General features: G+C 37.8%; 1 protein-coding gene across 6 annotated transcripts in view; it reads right to left on the reverse strand.

Annotated features, from left to right (window-relative positions):
- The window catches only part of pkp4 (plakophilin 4), a 231,376-nt gene that overhangs the window by 15,237 nt on the left and 198,631 nt on the right, over positions 1 to 17,508 (reverse strand). For all 6 annotated transcript variants that reach the window (XM_060827224.1, XM_060827225.1, XM_060827226.1 and 3 more), the window contains 5 exons: positions 16,977 to 17,160; positions 16,195 to 16,312; positions 13,349 to 13,540; positions 12,254 to 12,427; positions 7,578 to 7,728 (listed from right to left, as the gene is read on the reverse strand). In XM_060827224.1, coding sequence (XP_060683207.1) covers positions 7,578 to 7,728; positions 12,254 to 12,427; positions 13,349 to 13,540; positions 16,195 to 16,312; positions 16,977 to 17,160 — 819 coding nt within the window. The remainder of the gene's footprint in view (positions 1 to 7,577; positions 7,729 to 12,253; positions 12,428 to 13,348; positions 13,541 to 16,194; positions 16,313 to 16,976; positions 17,161 to 17,508) is intronic.

Here is a 17,508-nt window from a genome sequence, read left to right on the forward strand (position 1 = left end):
TAATGTTACTGGATGATCTCAAATGAACACTGACGAGTGAATGCATGATTAGTGAACAAATTTCTTGAGTATAATAGAACCATGAAAAGGCAAGTGTTTTATGATGTCTAACTTCCATCTTAGAAGTATTGCAAGTTCTTAAAGATTGTTGCAGTCACATTGCCTGCCCTGAGAAATTAGGATGCCATGTTGTATGTACCAAAAATGCTTGAACCCATTTCTAGCTATAACTCTTTAATAACACAGAAGAAATCTGTAAACATTTTGTTTGGATAACTTTCCTTAGTATACTGAAAAATATTCATACACAGAAAGACTTGCACATATGAAGAAATAATTTTAAGAAAGACAGAAGTCCAGAAAACACAAGTAGAATATACTGGTTGTAACGCAAGGAACACTGCAAACACAATTGGCTAAATTGACAAAATACATCTTAAAATGGCGAAGTAGTCCAAGAGAGGGAACCATCTATGGTCCCTTTGGATTATAATGCAAATTATTGAGAAGGAAAAAGTCTGCACAATTCACAGCTTCATCTTTACAGTAACTTCAACGTGAACTATGTATGGCATGCCCAGGATTCCTGATGCCTCATGAATCAACCATCATATTTTATTACACAAAAAAACCCAGAAATTGATGAAGGAACTTAGCAGGTCTGGCAGCATCTGTGGAGAGAAAGCAGAGTCAACATTTTGGGTCTAGTGACCCTTGTTATTACTTTATCATGTTTTATTAATTTGTTTAAAGAACCACCATTTGCAAGTTCATGTTGACTTGCTCAAGTACCCAATTAGCATCAGACAGCTAGGAACTCTACCACAACCAATAAGAAAGTAGTAAGCCAGCAAAACCACAACTTATTTAATTACAAATTCAGAACCACAAAACAAACAAGATTTTTACAACTCCTTTCAGTGTCTATGTCTTTTCAGCTTGCATGACCAAACTGCTGCAGTGTGCAGTCCCTTGCTGTGTAGCCATGCAAGCGTGCACCTTAAGGGCACCACAGCTTTTTGCCAGGTCTTCTTGTTTCCTATATGGTCTAATTCTAATTGCTCCATTGGCAGACACATAAATTGCTTAGAGATGTTCCATTCATATTGTCCCCACAGCCAATAGACTATATTATATTAACATTACTTAAATGATAACATCAAATGAATGAGTTTACTGAAAAATTGAGCTCTCAAAATTCTATTAAAATCTACTTAGGTTCATTCCAAATGAATATCCCTTCTCTGGGAATAATGCTCCATTATAAACTTATAGGTCTTTCTCAGTTTGCTCTTGGTCAAGTAGCACTGGTCACTCCTGTAAGCACACAATGTAACCTACTTCTATGGTGGCTCCAGCATTCATATTATACAGTAAAAAGAAAAAAGACATTGCAATCATTATGAAATATCAAGTTTTCTGAAAGTCAACTTATTCGGTCTCAGTGTCTGTACTGAAATATTTCAGAGATTCAAATTTCTTATTGTATGAACTTGTCAAAATGAATATGCACAGCTAGTAATAATCAAATCTCCAACTCCGTTGCTTTGTGACTCATGATGGGCATAGTTCCTTCCTTTGTCTTAGGTTCTCTTTTCAAATCTGGCTTGATAAGATGTCTATATTTTTCTTCTATCATGAGGTGATGAGCTAGATCTTTTGTGATTCACTGGTTTGTGGTCCACCAGATGAGAAGTTCACTTACCCTTCCACGAAACTGATCAACAATATTCTTAATGCCCCTAGTCATCAGGACAATGCCATCTCAAACTTAATTTTTAAAAAGTGATCTTGAGCAAAAAGTATGATTTCATGTCATAATAAATTATTATACTTTAATCATGACCCACTCAAACTTTCTGTACATAAACACAAAAACATATCCCTCCTGGAGCTTTTGTTCTATCTGGAAAAGTTATAATTACCAAGGAATTAATACTGAATTATTGTGGAATTGCTATGCTCCGTTTACCATTGAAGCTTACCTGTTGATCATTGTCATCATAATTAGACCTAAGTTTGCTCACTATTTTGTTGTCATCTCTGAATGGTTAGGCAGGATTTTTTTTAGCAACTTCAAGAGAAAGTAGGTTCATTTTTGTCTACTTTAAATGCTTCCCAAGTTTCCTCATTCCTTGACTAATATTGGAATTCATACACTGAGTCCCCAGAGGCCGAATCTTTTTATAACATTAGAGTATGGAGAGTAAAGGGGAAAACCATTCCTGAACTGTGTCACCTTTTCCTGATGCCTCCCTCAAGGTCCTAACTATGGTTAAGCCACTCAGGAGAGGGAAAGGGGTAAGTTAGAGTAAGGTGGGGTCAGTATCATACAACACAAAAACAGGTCCTTCGGCCCAATTCACGCCTGTGGACATGACGCATAGCTTTCATCATCATTATTATCACCGTGGGGTTAAAAGCCAAAGTGCAGTGAAGGTTGTAAATCTCCCAATTACAGGTTTGGAAATTGAACCCATAAGTGGGCGGAATCCACACATTCCAATAGTCAGAACTGTGAGAGCCTGTGCGTGCAAGGCCACAGCTTCATGTCTAGATGAACGAAAAGAGCGGCCCTCTGTGTGACTGAATCCAAGTAAGCAGCTGAAATCCCCACCCAGGCTAGAGTCCCTCTGACTTCATCTGTAACCTGTCTATATTCTTCTTTACATCTATGCAGATAAGGTGGAAAGGATTTTTCAATCCAACCAAGAGAATTTTAACCTCTCACCAATGATGGAACAGATCTGAGTACTAACCTGGAGACTGAAGTAGGTCAACTAGTGTGGAGCAGGGAGTAAGAGCTGTTACTATATTTGAGCTGGAGCTGGTAAAAGGATTCAAGTAATGAAGAAGTTTTTAAATTTACAATAATGGTTTTTCTAGAGTTGCTATATTGAAGTCCTTTTTGTTTTTGACAGTGTTGACAATGATAGGAGAATGCATGTTTTTATGTCCAAGGCTTACACATTGGAGCCTGGAGGTTTACCAACCCCTTGGAGATCTTTGTCAGTGGCCTTTTGCTCCATCAGGTCCTTATGGTAGCTAATGTACAATTGCTACCCCATTTAAAAGGCATCTTCTACCCTTCAAAAAAAATTAATAACATGGAACATTAGGAACTTATGGACAACCCCTCCAGCAATAGACTGGAATATTGTACTGTGATTACCTGGGAGCACAGGTGTTTTGATATTGATACAGCCACCCTGGGAGAGCAATGAGGTGGTGATTAAATGATCATCAGGAGGAGTGCTGCCTTCATAGGGTCGTCATTGCCATTAAAACAAATTAATTAGCCATTTCAGACTCCCGATGTGGGGTAAACAAACATCTCATGACCCTTCGGCTCACTCTTGCTCAGAAATAGTGTGCTATAGTGCTTAATGTGTATAACACAACAGGACGAGAAATTGCACAATCTCAAACAATCCCTGCCCTGGATTCCAGCAAGTTCCTTCTTAGTAACTTCATCCCCAGAGTTGGATAGGGTATAGACCTGTGGGTAGAAAATCTATGAGTAACAGTACTCTGCTCTTGACAAAGTGTACAATCTGATCTTGTACGCAACACTTTGTTCTGTCAAAGAGACAATTACAAGGCCTTGTGGGAACACCCTCACTCCTTGCACTGGCTATGACATTATCCAAGTGAGGGACTGCAAGGATATTTCAATAGATTAGATTACTTACAGTGTGGAAACAGGCCCTTCGGCCCAACAAGTCCACACTGATCCGCAACCCACCCATACCCCTATATTTACCCCTTATCTAACACTACAGGCAATTTAGCATGGCCAATTCACCTGACTTGCACATCTTTGGACTGTGGGAGGAAACCGGAGTACCCGGAGGAAACCCACGCAGACACGGGGAGAATGTGCAAACTCCACACAGTCAGCCGCCTGAGTTGGGAATTCAACCCGGGTCTCTGGCGCTGTGAGGCAGCAGCGCTAACCACTGTGCTGCCCACGATATGTTGTCCATGCCATGGCATCTGTAATTCCATTGGGCTAACCAATCCCTAATGGAATGAAAGATGTCTGCAAACAAGGTGAGCAATGTTTAATACAGTATGACTGCAAGACTGCCTGAAAGGAGGGGAAGAATTGGACATACTGTTAAACACCAAATGGAGACCAATAAATTCACTTGACCTCCAGCGTTAACGTACACACCACTCCACACAATATCTAACAGAAATACCTAGGGGTTAAGGTTCATAGCTCTTTGAAAGTTGCATCACAGGTAGAGTGATTAAGAGCGTATTTAGAATGCTTTCCTACTGACTACTGAGGAGAGGAGTTAGGATGTCATGTTGAGGTTGTACGGGATGTTTGGTGAGGTCATTTTTGGAATTCTGCTATAGGAGAGGGTGCAAAAAAGATTTAGAAAAATGTTCCTGGGACTGGAGGGTTTGAGTTATAAGGAGAGGTTGTAGGCTGGGACTTTTTTCACTGGAGCATAGGAGGTTCAGGGGTGACCTTATATAGGTTTATAAAATCGTGAGGGGCTTAGATAAGGTGAACAGCAAAGGTCTTTCCTTAGGGTAGGGGGCTTGTATGCACATTAATTTTGAAGGTATGGGGAGAAAGATTTAAAAGCCTTCTGAGAGGCATCTTTTTCACACAGAGGGTGGTTTGTATGTGGTATGAACTGCCAGAGGAAGTGGTAGATATGGGTACAATTACAACATTTAAGACATGTGGACAGGTACACGATTAAGAAAGGTTCAGAGGGATATGGGCCAAATGCAGGCAAATGGGACTAGTTTGGGAAACTTCACTGGCATGGACAGGTTGGACCGAAAGGTCTGCTTCCATGCTGTCTGTCTGACTCAATTACAGCAGAATGAACTACAGCCTAATTCATTCTTCGTCACCAACATGAATTATGGCAACAACAGCAACAGAAATAATCAGCAGGAAAATCAATACAGATGGATACAAAGACTCTAAGAGTCCCCTACTCAATTAGCACCTCAGTACCAACCTGACAACTCAGTGATCCACAGTACCAATAATTCCTGGTATGTTCAGCTTGGTCTGAAGGCCTTCATAATCAGCACTTGCAAAGGGATGATCGGTCACTCAACAAGGAAATAAGAATGATGAGTTCCAGGAGCTAATAAGCCATAAGTGTACAATATGCCTGAATCTGAAACAGTGACCCATCCTGAGAACTAGAAAGCACTCTATCAGAAGTGAGAGATCCAGCTAAATAACCCATGACCTATTCAGCAGAAAGGGAGTAGAGAAAGTAGGAAATTCAGTAGCTAGCCAAAATCATTGTGTGGGACTTCTTTAGCGTAGTCAAGACTATCCATAATTCACACACCCAAGACCTTATTCCACTCCTAGCCAAAATGGAGAGGTGCTCATCAAGGACAGAGAGGCAGTCAATACCTACTTTATTGAGCACTTTGAAGAGCTCCTAACAGAGACCCCAAGTTTAATGCAAGTGGGCTCAACTCCATCCCACAGCATGCTACCCACCAACATCTCAAACAATACAAACATGTGCAGTAGAAAAAGCCATGCAACAGCTCAAGAACAACAAGACATCTGGAGCAGGTTTTGTTGGAGAAGCATTATTAGTGTCATTATATTCCCCAAATTCCCTTAACTGGAAAGAGAAAAATATGCCAGGAGATTTCCCAGATGTTGAAATCATGACCATCTTCAAGAAATGTAACAGCCTTGACTGTGGTCACTAAAGAAAACAAATTCTCTGCCGTCGGCCACAGTGAAAGTTAGTGCAAGAACCTCAATTGCCTTCTCAATGTGGCTGTAAAGTTCATTTCATAGTGTAATGTGATTTCTGCCCTCAAAGGGCCACAACAGACAAGGATCTTCACCACATGGCAACTACATGAGAGATGCAGGGACCAGTATCATTATACATGGCCACCTTTGACTTCTCCAAGGTCTCTGATATTGAACTATATAGGATTATGGAATATCAGCATATGCAATTTGTTGATAATGAAGGCCTTCAGACCAGGCACTGTAAATACTGTGGGTCACTGGGAATTGTCTGGCTGGCACTGAGGTGCTAGCTGAATAGGGCACTCTTATCAGAGTCTTTGTGTCCCTTTGTACTGATTCTTTCTGTTGCTGCCATATTGATGTTGGTGACAGAATGAATTAGGCTGTAGTTCATTTTGCTGTAATTGAGTCAGAATCATAGAGCACGGAATCAGACCATCGTTTTTACACAGTGGGTGGTATGCATATGGAATGGGCTGCCAGCAGAAGTGGTTGTGGCAGGTACATTAACTTAGGTCTCCTTGCTAATGGCAAGCTGAAGTTGCGTTGATAGACAATGGGCAATGTGAGCATCGTAACCTATATTCCCCCAGTCACAGTCTGTCCCACCTATGGCATAGATTGTAGATCATGCATTGGGCTCTTCAGTTACCTGAGTACTCATTTTTAGTATGACCATGTGGAACTGCCCGAGAAGAATGTACTTGCATATGGTAGAGTGAGAACTAATGGCATAGCAGCTGCAAACTCCCAAGTTAGGCATTATTAATATACCTTTAATTTAGACTAAGAATTATGAGGCATGGCAACTGCTAAAATCTTTGCACACAAACAAGTTTCTGGCAAAGGGAAATCTGGATATGTTGAATACTGGAAAGCTCTTTTTAAAGCTTTTTTTTGTCATTCTGTCAATACACACTAACACTCAGGTTCAAACCACTGGCAGATTTTAATGCCAACCAACATACCACCAGGGATCCCCTGTGAGTTTACTGTACACCATTAGCATTGCAGAGGGTCATCAAATTGAGCGGGGAGATAAAAACACAAATACTGACTTATCAGGTTAGGCAGCATCCACGGAGAGAAAAAAAAAGTTAATATTTCAGGTCAATGACTTTTGTGAGAACAGCACTGTGCTAAATGTGAATTCACTCAATGGACCCAAGGAGGGCACAGTAAAGTACTTTCCATGTGCTAAATTACATACATCACTATAATGTCCATGACTGGGAGCAGAAAATACTCAAGGCAGCTGATGAAATGCCAGTCTTTATATCTAATGATATAGAATACAAGAGTGTAGAAATAATGCTTCAGCTACCTAAAGTCCTGGTTATTCCATATTTTGAGCACAGACAAATAATGCAGTTCCAACAATTTTATTTTTGCCAAGAACTTAATGCTCATCATTTGAGGTGAAAAAAAGCCCAAAATTTATTCTTATTATTTGTCTGCTTAACAGTTGTTTACTTGCTGTGATCAGGTATCTAATCCAGTATTTGCCTAACAGTGAGTTGAACAAATAGCAGTGTTCTTCAGTAAATACATTGAAAACGGTCTACAGGAGAATTAGATTTATTTCTCTCTCTGTACATGATTTAAAGAGAAGGTAACGAAAGAGAAACAGGACAATAAAAGTGAAATAAATTAGTTTTTACTTATGAAAGAAATTAAACACTACTCTGAACAGTACTGTCCAATTTATTGCATCCTAATAGGGAACACTGACAGCATCATCATTATTCTAAAAGCAAAATCTGGAACAAAGCATTTTGGATTTGTGAAATACTGTTTAATTTTCACATACCTATAAGTTCTTTGTTTCGTACATCAAGGGCCATGTTTCTCAATGCAGTAGCAACAGAGCAAACAACCCGATCATTGTCCATTCTCAGAAGTTCCACAAGGATTGGAAGGCCTTTCTCTTTTCTGACTGCAGCACGTATGTATGCTGCCCACTGACATCAGGATAGGGAAAGATAAAATTAAATTGAGTCAAAACTTCAAAGTTTTAAATGAAGCACAATACCTTTAAACACATCTAGACTTAGTTCTACAGCCACTTTTAAACACAAATGTGTAAGATGTCAGAGCCGGTTTTTATGATCATCTAATATTTTCTGGATTTTCATTCAGTTTTCCAAAAGATTAAAATCGATTTATTGTGCTTTATTACATCCTGCATCTCTCTCAGATATTTTGCAACAGTGGGATTGATAGAACAGATTTACATGAAGGTGTGACTAATCATTATCTAGAATTGCTGTTTCCAAGTAACCTAATTACAGCATGTTATACCATGAAACTGAACAGAGGAAGGCATAATGGAGCAATGATCAGTCAGTGCCCACAATGCGAGAAAGCATGGAAATTAGATGCAAAGCTATGCCTTCTGTTGTTAATGTCTAAAAGAGTGACTTCACCAGCCGATAGTCCCAATAAATTGCAGCTGTAAGATTACATGTGGATTGCTTCCCCTTCACTTGTTTCCATCATTTCTTAATGTCCTACCCAATGAGCACTGATGGATTGAAATGATTTTACGCCCTTCTGAAGGATGCTGAATTACATTTCTTAATTCTGACACTTGCTTTTTAATTTTTTCCCATCCCATGGAGTTTAATTTACATTCAATGTCTACTACTTATATGCTTCCTAAACCTATATAAATATGAAACCAGATTGCTGCATATGCAATTACCTCACCAAGGAATGTAAGCGCTGTCAGAACTTTACTAATCAAGAGTTAGCAGAAATATTACATAATCACTTAAGAAGTGTCCAACAGGTGAAAATCTCTGCATCTAGCACAGGTATTCTCATATTTTAATTCTGGTAGAACTGGAAATGGCAATAAAGTTTTATATTTATGTAATATAGCTAGCATAAGCTATGACCAAAATAAATATTTTCCATTTTTCAGATCCATCACAACCACTTCTTCCGTTCTATCATAAGCTCATTCATTATTCTGTAAAAAAACAACGTTTGACAATTTAAGGCAGCATGGTGGCTCAGTAGTTAGCACTGCTGCCTCACAGCACCAGGGACCCAACTTCGAATCCAACTTCGGACGACTGTGTGTGTGGAATTTGCAAGTTCTCCCCTTCTCTTTGTGGGTTTCCTCAGGGTGCTCCGGTTTCCTGCCACAATCCAAAAGGATGTGCAGGCTAGGTGAATTGGCCATGCTAAATTGCCCACAGTGTTCAGGGGTGTGTAGGTTAGGTGCATTAGTCAGGGGTAAACATAGGGCAGGGGAATTGGCCTGGGTGAGTTACTCTTCGGAGGGTTGGTGTGGACTTGTAGGACTGAAGAGTCTGTTTCCACACTGTTGGAATTCTAATTCTAATTAGAATTTTAGCGATGCAACTTAATATTTCACATTAACTTTACACAAATGTAATAGAATTTACTGATACTAACTTAATAAAACTTCAGTGAAGTCCCTAAAGATACATGTTCCGTCAAAAGAATTCAACAAAAAGTCTGAATTAATTTTAGTGTTTTGAAGCTCAAGATACAATAAAGGTGCACTTAGGCAGCTTTAGTGAATATCTAAGTGAAACAGACCAAGAGGCTTTTGTTTGATCCCGTTAATACTGAGTTATCTTATCTCTAGTGGATCTCAAAGAATCAAAATTATACAGATTAGAGGAAGCTATTTGACTCACTGTGTCTGCACTGTGTTTATTAAAGCTTTTTACTTCTACTCAGATCTTCACTTTTCTCCATATTCTTTCAAATGTTTAATTTTGAATTATTCATCCACTTTTCTTCCAAAATATATGACAAATTTTATTTTCACTAATGTTGCTAGTAAAGCATTCCAAGTCCTAACAATCTTCTGCATAGAAGAAAAATTCTCCTAACCTTTCCCTTCATTCTTCTGGTATCAATGCTCCCTGCTCCCTCAGTTTGTATTGTTTCCAAATAAGGTGTGCCTCTCCCAGCTGCAGCCTTTCCTGATGCCTAGATGCACTATATAGGTGGAACATACAGAATTTAATATATAAATAGCTAGACTGAATAGCCATAGTATGCAACAACAAAACTGCTCTGTTGAGGATAAGACACATTCAATTCTATTAAACCCTGACTGGGATGGCAGGACTTTACGTGACTGAAAATACAATTTCCATGGTACATGCACAGCTTTATTTTTAGTCTTGGCCGGAAGTTGAACTATTGGGATGGATTCCACAGACGACAGATGGAGGACACAAACTAAGAAGGTCAAAATAGACTACTTCCCAATAATCCTTTTTGTAATAATGTCAAACAAATAACAAAGATTATTAACAATATGGTCTGAAATTTGCTTTAAATCAGTAGGCAATTTACTCCTGAAAAATTAACATAAAACTGAGTTATGTCAAATACTGAACAGGGAAGGGGAAGGGAAGGAAAATCCAAAATGAAGCTGCAAGGGAGTCACTGTGTTACATCTGTACCAACTGCTAGTTTCAAATGGAGAAATCTGGAGACAGAAGTCTGTGTCCTACTGTTCAGAAATGAAAGAACATTTCAACAATTTCCATTTAAGTTTAAAGTCATAACAATTCCACACAGTGACAAGGTTAAGGTATTACAAGGCAAATCATTTAATGCATTTGATTTTGCATCGTCAAAAACAGTCGCATATTCAACAATGACAACTATTGGACATTGGAGGATCTCTGTAACTTCCAGAGTGCATACGCATTGCAATGTGGTAATTACAAGTTGTTTTGAAGCACCCAATTCCACTCTGAACGTTTTGATACTTCAAAATCAAATTAAGAAATCGGCCTTTATTTGGGACAACTGCCTTAATTCATTACACTTATAAATTTTACATCCGTATGTGATATACGGGGCTTCGTCACAACTTCAAAATAATTTACAAGCAGGATCTCTCATTTTAAAGTTAAAATGGATATATTAAATAGCTATCAACATAAAAATTCACAAAAATCTTAAATTTGTTAAAAGGTAACTTCTATGACATTTTAAGCATGATGTATCAGGCTTTTAAATTATTACTTTTAAAGATGAGTGTTCTGATGAGAATTATATATGTGAACTGCTCATATTTAAAAATTTGTAAAATTAACAATATAATAAATAGCCCTGTCCACCCAATATAGCAGCCATGTTTTGTAACAATACCCATACTGCCTGTCTTTCAACTTGAGCTAGCTTGTGCTGGTGTGACTCTAACTTTCACCAGGAGAGAATGATGCCACAGGTGAAATTCTTGTTCCCTGGACCACAGTAGGGTCATGCAGAGTTTTATTTGATTTCAGTGATGAATACTGCCATTACATAAAATCTGGATTATTAATGTTTTGTACTGGACAAAAAGCATGATCTGCAGCTATTACAACTACATCTTGATCAAGTGCAACTTCACAACAATTGAACTTCCCTTTTGGAAGCCTCTATTCTCAGCAAAGCCTGGGAAATATAGTGCCATCTCAACCCTTGTTAAATTTAGCTTAGCCAAAATAATGGCAATGCTCCCTCTTCTGACATTAAAAATGGGAGGACAAGTTGAAAAGGTCATAAAATGTGTGGAATTTTAGGTTTAATAGAATGAAGAGCGATAACAGTAATGTCAAGTCTGCATAATTTACTGGCTAAGTTACAGGAATAACATTGCTTAGCTTTACAACATTTTCAAAGGAATATCAAGGATAGCAAGAGGTTACAGACATGATAGAGTGGTGGGACACAAAATTTTAGTTATGAGAGATTAGATTTTTATTATTTCAAATGAAGAGAGATGTTAAAGCAGTTTTGATATCTAACATGGGAAAAATATTTCTACTGAATGGTGAATTTTTATCTAGGTTTACAAATTTAATATCACCAACAAAAGACTGAAAGGAGTTTTCTTTTATCCAGAGCTTGGAATATTCTACTAGAAATATGCTGAAAATAGAATCTACAATTACTTCTTGAAAAATTAGACAGAATATAAAACAGGGGCACTGTTCATTTGGTCAACCAATCCATGCCAGTGGTTGTATATCATGCAAGTTTCAGATTTGGAAAAAATACTTGGTTATGGTGAGAGGACCAGGATGAAAGGGATTGGAACAGTGGGCATCATTTTCAGGAGAACTGGTACAGTTGATGATGGACCAAAGGATCAACTTTGTAATGTAAAATTTTACAATGCTATGGTCAGCTGCAATTTGTGCTGTGAACAAACACAAAAGAATCTGTAACTTTTTCCCAATAGTTGAAAATTGCCTGTTTGAGAAAGACACAATGCAGTAGATGGTATTCTTCGTATGCTGAGCCTGAGTGCAAGGGAGCATCAACCTGTATTTGAATCTACAAACACTGATATACAACCACTAGATACCAAAACAGTATGGCCCAAGGAGAGAAAAGATATTGTAATTTATAGAAAGGACATTACTTACTCTGAGCATTAAAATGCATAAATTGTTATTTCTAAATAATTATACATTACACATGTAATTTTTGACATACCTTCCAGTTTCCTGCTGATAGGTTCTGGAGAGATCCAGCAGATCCTTCTAATGTGGCTGGGTTTGAACTTTCAGCAAGAAGAGTGAGATATGGTTTCACTATTGATGGATGCCACAACATTTCAACTCCTTTTGGAGACTTTGAAAATCCGGGTATTGGACCGACTCCATCCCACTGTAAATGAGAGGTATTGGTTTAAAATGTTGCAGGATCCCTATAAGTGCATTCTATTCATCACCGAAAGTTGATAATTCGGCTATCTAACATCATACTACTTGGCTGCAATACTACTTATTTAATTCAAATTATTGCAAGATGTCCTTTTTTCTTTCAATAATATTTAACTATGGTCAAGTCATTTTGCTCTGTATGACTGCAAGCCTCAGCCTCAAGTTTTTTCTTTGTTTCATGGGAAGTGCCATTAACAGCAAGAACAAATAATATTTCTCTCCTGTTGGAATACTAACTGTATCATAAGACCCTGCCATATTTATTATGAAAGCTCATGACCACCTGTTTGAGGCATCCCAACACCCCAAAGTCTGATGGAGGCCTGCAACTAGAAATGAAGCAAGTATTCTTACCCAGTTAATACCTCCAAATCTTTCTCATCACAATATGCAGTTAAAATTGGGCCATGTAATTGCCTTGATTAATCTTCTTAATGTACTACCAAACAAAACAAAACTTCTAGAAATGGTTAAATTCTGAATGAAGATCATAAATCTGCAGATGTCGAGCAGCTCTTGAGATAAATTCAAATGAACTTAAGGAGTTTGAGAGTCCACTCATCCAATTTAGGACCCTCATTTATTTGATGATTACACTATTTCATGTAACTTGGATTAACCTTAAACATGTGGTGTATTCACCAGAGAATACACCATGTAATTATTGATAAGGAAGGCTTCTGACACATGGATATTCCAATGAACAATTCAGTCATGCATTAAAGTGACTATTTTATAATCACAGTCTATTACCATTGTTTGGGACCATTCTCTTGCTCTTCAATTTATTTGACCATTCAATTTTTTAAATTATTTAGATCCAATTGAAGCCTACAAACAAAGCTCCACTGAAGCAAACATTTACCTGATCTTCCTGGGGCTCTTTCTTTTTCTTTTTCTTCTTCTTACCCCAGCAACCAGTTTCAGCATCTTTATTGGGAGAGTCACTACCAAGTAATCCATCAAGTTCACTTGTTCCTATCAGTCGAGCTTGTGGAACCTCTAGTTCTAAGCGATAGGACAGATTTCTCAAGATGCAAACACAGTTTTCAACAGTCTGAAACAAGAAACATAGTTATAGTGCCACTTATTTAAATAAACATTGTCAAGCCACTGTAGCCAACCAGTCTCCAATTGCAGAACTCACAATAGTGTCCATTATTAGATGTCATCCTGCGATTGAATAACATTTGTTGGATAATCCTGAAATCTTATGAATCATGCTGAAAACTAATTCAGAATTATCAGTTGGAATCAGAGTGGCACACTAGTCCATACTGCATGCTGCACATAACACACAAAGCCCTGTTCTTTGTAGACAGAAAGAACATGAACACGCACTAAGCCTGTTTCAACTCAACAAAACAGGTAACAGCCATTCTCAGTTCATTTTTCAGGGCAAGACCTGAGCCACACTCAACCTGTCTGGTTTAATATCAATCAGCATTAATGGATGCGCTCTTTGTTGCAACAGCTCTACCAAAGTCAATTTGCCAACCAACCAGCACTTTCATCTGATGCAGTATGTTAAGTTTCCCCTGGAAATCGTAGATATTTTTAATCAAACTGTTCAGAGATGTTATGACTCTCCTGGGGCATGGGACTCGAATCTGAGTTTTCTGACTCAGAGGTAGGGACATTATCACTACATCACAACAGCCCCCAACCCCCTGAAATTGTATTCTTGCAAAACGAGCTGAGTGCAAAGTAAAATGTTTCAACAAACAGTAAGTCTCTTTTCTACAGTAATCATTTCTGAATTATCAAACAATAATCGAGGGAAATTTGGAAGATTACAAACAATGCATTCACACACTCTGTAGCCACTTCCCTAAAGATCCTAGCATATAAGCCATCAGGTCCCAGCCTTTAGCCTTACAAATTTCACTAATACTTTTTCTCTCATAAGGTTTTAACATTTGTCCTTCGGATGTGGATACTGTTGCTCAGGCCAGTATATATTGCATACCATTAATTGCCCAGGCGTTAAGCATATTGCTTTGGATCTGGTGACAAGTTAGCCATACCAGGTAAGGATGGTAAACGTTCCTTCTAAATATTAGAGAACTGGATGGGTTTTTATGACAATTGATAGTGGCTCCATGTTACGATTCAACTAGCTTTTTACTTCAGATTTTTTTAAAATTCAAATTTCAATATCTGCCATGGTGGGATTCAAAAATTAGCCTGGGGATACAAAAATATCTGTTTAAGATTTCTGCTTTATTATTTCCTCTGTCTTCTCCTTTAAGGAATCAATGTTTACTTTAGTTACTTTCTTCCTTTTTGACATATTTGAAGGTTTTACTGTTGGCTCTTACCTTCTTCGCATAGTCTCAAATTCTAATTTCTTCCTGCTTACCTTTTCCTTATTTCTAAATATTTCTCAATCTTGTGGCCGTCCACTAATCCCTGCATCAACAAATGCCTTTTCTTTCTATTTCATATCTTTAGCTTCTTTAGTGAGGCACAATAGTATGTCCTTCTTGTAGAATCTTTCTTGGAGTGGAATACACATTTGTTAAGTTCTACAGTATCTCCTTAAAAGTCTGTCTCTGCTTATTTTCTATCTTACCTTTTAACCTATTTTTCCAGCCCACTGTTTCCAACCTTATCTTCATAAATTTAAAAAGATAACTACAAAAGAGAACACATTACTTTCAGACCCAAGTCTCTTGAGAATTCATGTTATGATCACGCTGGTAGAGGATTCTTTAATGAGACATCTTTGAATAATCCTGTTTCAATTAGGTTCAAAATAGTGGACACCTGATTGGTGCAAGAACACGAACATATTATAAGACACCATCTTGAATACATTCTATGTGCATCCTCAAAGATACCTTTTCAAATTTGATTTGTTCAATCAATATGCAAATCAAATCACCTATAGTTATTAGTGTATCTTCCTTATAATCCCCTCATAGTTTTTGAGTTATATTATGTTTTACAGTATAGCTATGATTAGGGGCTCTATGAACACTAGTAACTACTATTTCTAAACTCCACCTAAATCTGATTCCACACCTTGACCTGCTGAATCAAGTTAATTTCTTATATTTTTACTGATCTCATCCTGTATTAACAGAACTACCCACCACCACCTCGTTTCTTTCTAAAATGTCAAAAACCCTCAAATATTCAGTTCCAGCTTTGGTTATTTCACAATCATTTTTACAATGCCTGTCACATCATAATGATTTATTTCTAGTTGTGCTATCCCACCTTGCAAAGTGGACCTTGCATCTGTTGTTAAGTAACATGCTGGTGGCTTTGTGTGAAAGTCTGCCTACTCTCCTTCAGTTAAGGGATTACCACAAATCTGTATCATTAGTAATTTATGGATCCTATCATTTATCTCAAAAATGGAAAAAAATAATTTTACATCAAAAATAAAGTTCTCTTTTATTCCACTCGATAATTTCTGTACTGAAAGAAATCGAGAAATGAAAGACTACATAAAAAATGGAAACGTTGCCACTATCTGTGATGTCATGTCAACAAAATTCAGTGCCCTCAAGACAGAAGTGGAAACTAGGAGTGAAAACCAGGAACTAAAACAAAATGAAGTGCTTTTAACAACTTATTGTCAAATTCTGCTCTGTAAGTGTTTTGCAGTTCATACAGAATCAAATTAAAATAATGAATACAAGCTTGATTAATGAAATGCATTATAGGAAACATCCTGTCCAGGAAACACAAATCACAAACCTTGCTATCATAATCTGCAGTGTTAACGCACATCTGGATCACATATAGTAATGAATCCACCAATCCCTCACAAGATCGGATCTTCTTTCGAGCCTCTTCACCTGCAGAGCTAAGATTTCTGCAAGATGGCAAACTTGTTAAAAAAAAAAGCTCGCCAAAACATACAGGTAATGATAAAACATTTCATAGAACATAGAACATAGAACAATACAGCACAGAACAGGCCCTTTGGCCCACGATGTTGTGCCGAACATCTATCCTAGATTAAGCACCCATCCATGTACCTATCCAATTGCCGCTTAAAGGTCGCCAATGATTCTGACTCTACCACTCCCACGGGCAGCGCATTCCATGCCCCCACCACTCTCTGGGTAAAGAACCCACCCCTGACATCTCCCCTATACCTTCCACCCTTCACCTTAAATTTATGTCCCCTTGTAACACTCTGTTGTACCCGGGAAAAAAGTTTCTGACTGTCATTGAATTAAACATAACAAAATTAGGCACTTTTTGTAGAACAGCCATTTGCGTGAGGCATTGGTTGCCCCGGCATTAAAGTCCAGGAGAATTAACATCTTATTTAGCGGTGACAAAAAAAGGAAGACTGACAGGTGAAATGAGTGAGAAGACAAAATTACAACATAAATAACCACTTCATTTAGAAAAAGCAGTTATTTGAAAACAATTTTTGTACTTGAAAACATGCAACTTAAAACTACAATCCTTTACAATATTTCCATACTCATGAGTGTTGGGCTAATGAGGATAATTTAGTTATTTACCTTAGACATCCAGTAGTATTTCGTAGTACTAAAGAAGTATGGAATTTCACTTTTCTATCTTCATCAAAAGAAGAACTGCTCCACCCTGAATGAGGTATCACTACACTATTTGTGAGAGTTGTTAGAGCATCACGAATAATTGGCATCTTCACTGCATCACATGAAGACAAATTCCAGAGAACTCCTAAAAAAAATTGGAAAATGTAATAATTTCCCAGCATTTTCTGGTTTGACCCCAGAAATTTTCTCCCCTGCAAAGAGTAAAAGCTGTTTAAATCTTCAAAACTGGTTGCGTGGGGTGCAATGCACATACACTGAAATACACAAAGCATTACAATTGGGTGTAGCAGGCTGAATGGAACAGAGTTCGTTTCCCCTGTTTTTAAACTACAATAAGTCCTCACTGAAGTTGAGGCTGTGTTCCTGAAAATGATAACATAGAACTAATGTTAAAATGTGTTGTTAAGTTCTGCAGGACCTTCCTCAGAAAAAAAATTAAAACAGTATGCCTTCTGATTTAAAATATTTTACA

This window comes from Hemiscyllium ocellatum, chromosome 7, assembly GCF_020745735.1.
Source record: "Hemiscyllium ocellatum isolate sHemOce1 chromosome 7, sHemOce1.pat.X.cur, whole genome shotgun sequence".
Lineage (NCBI taxonomy): Eukaryota > Metazoa > Chordata > Chondrichthyes > Orectolobiformes > Hemiscylliidae > Hemiscyllium > Hemiscyllium ocellatum.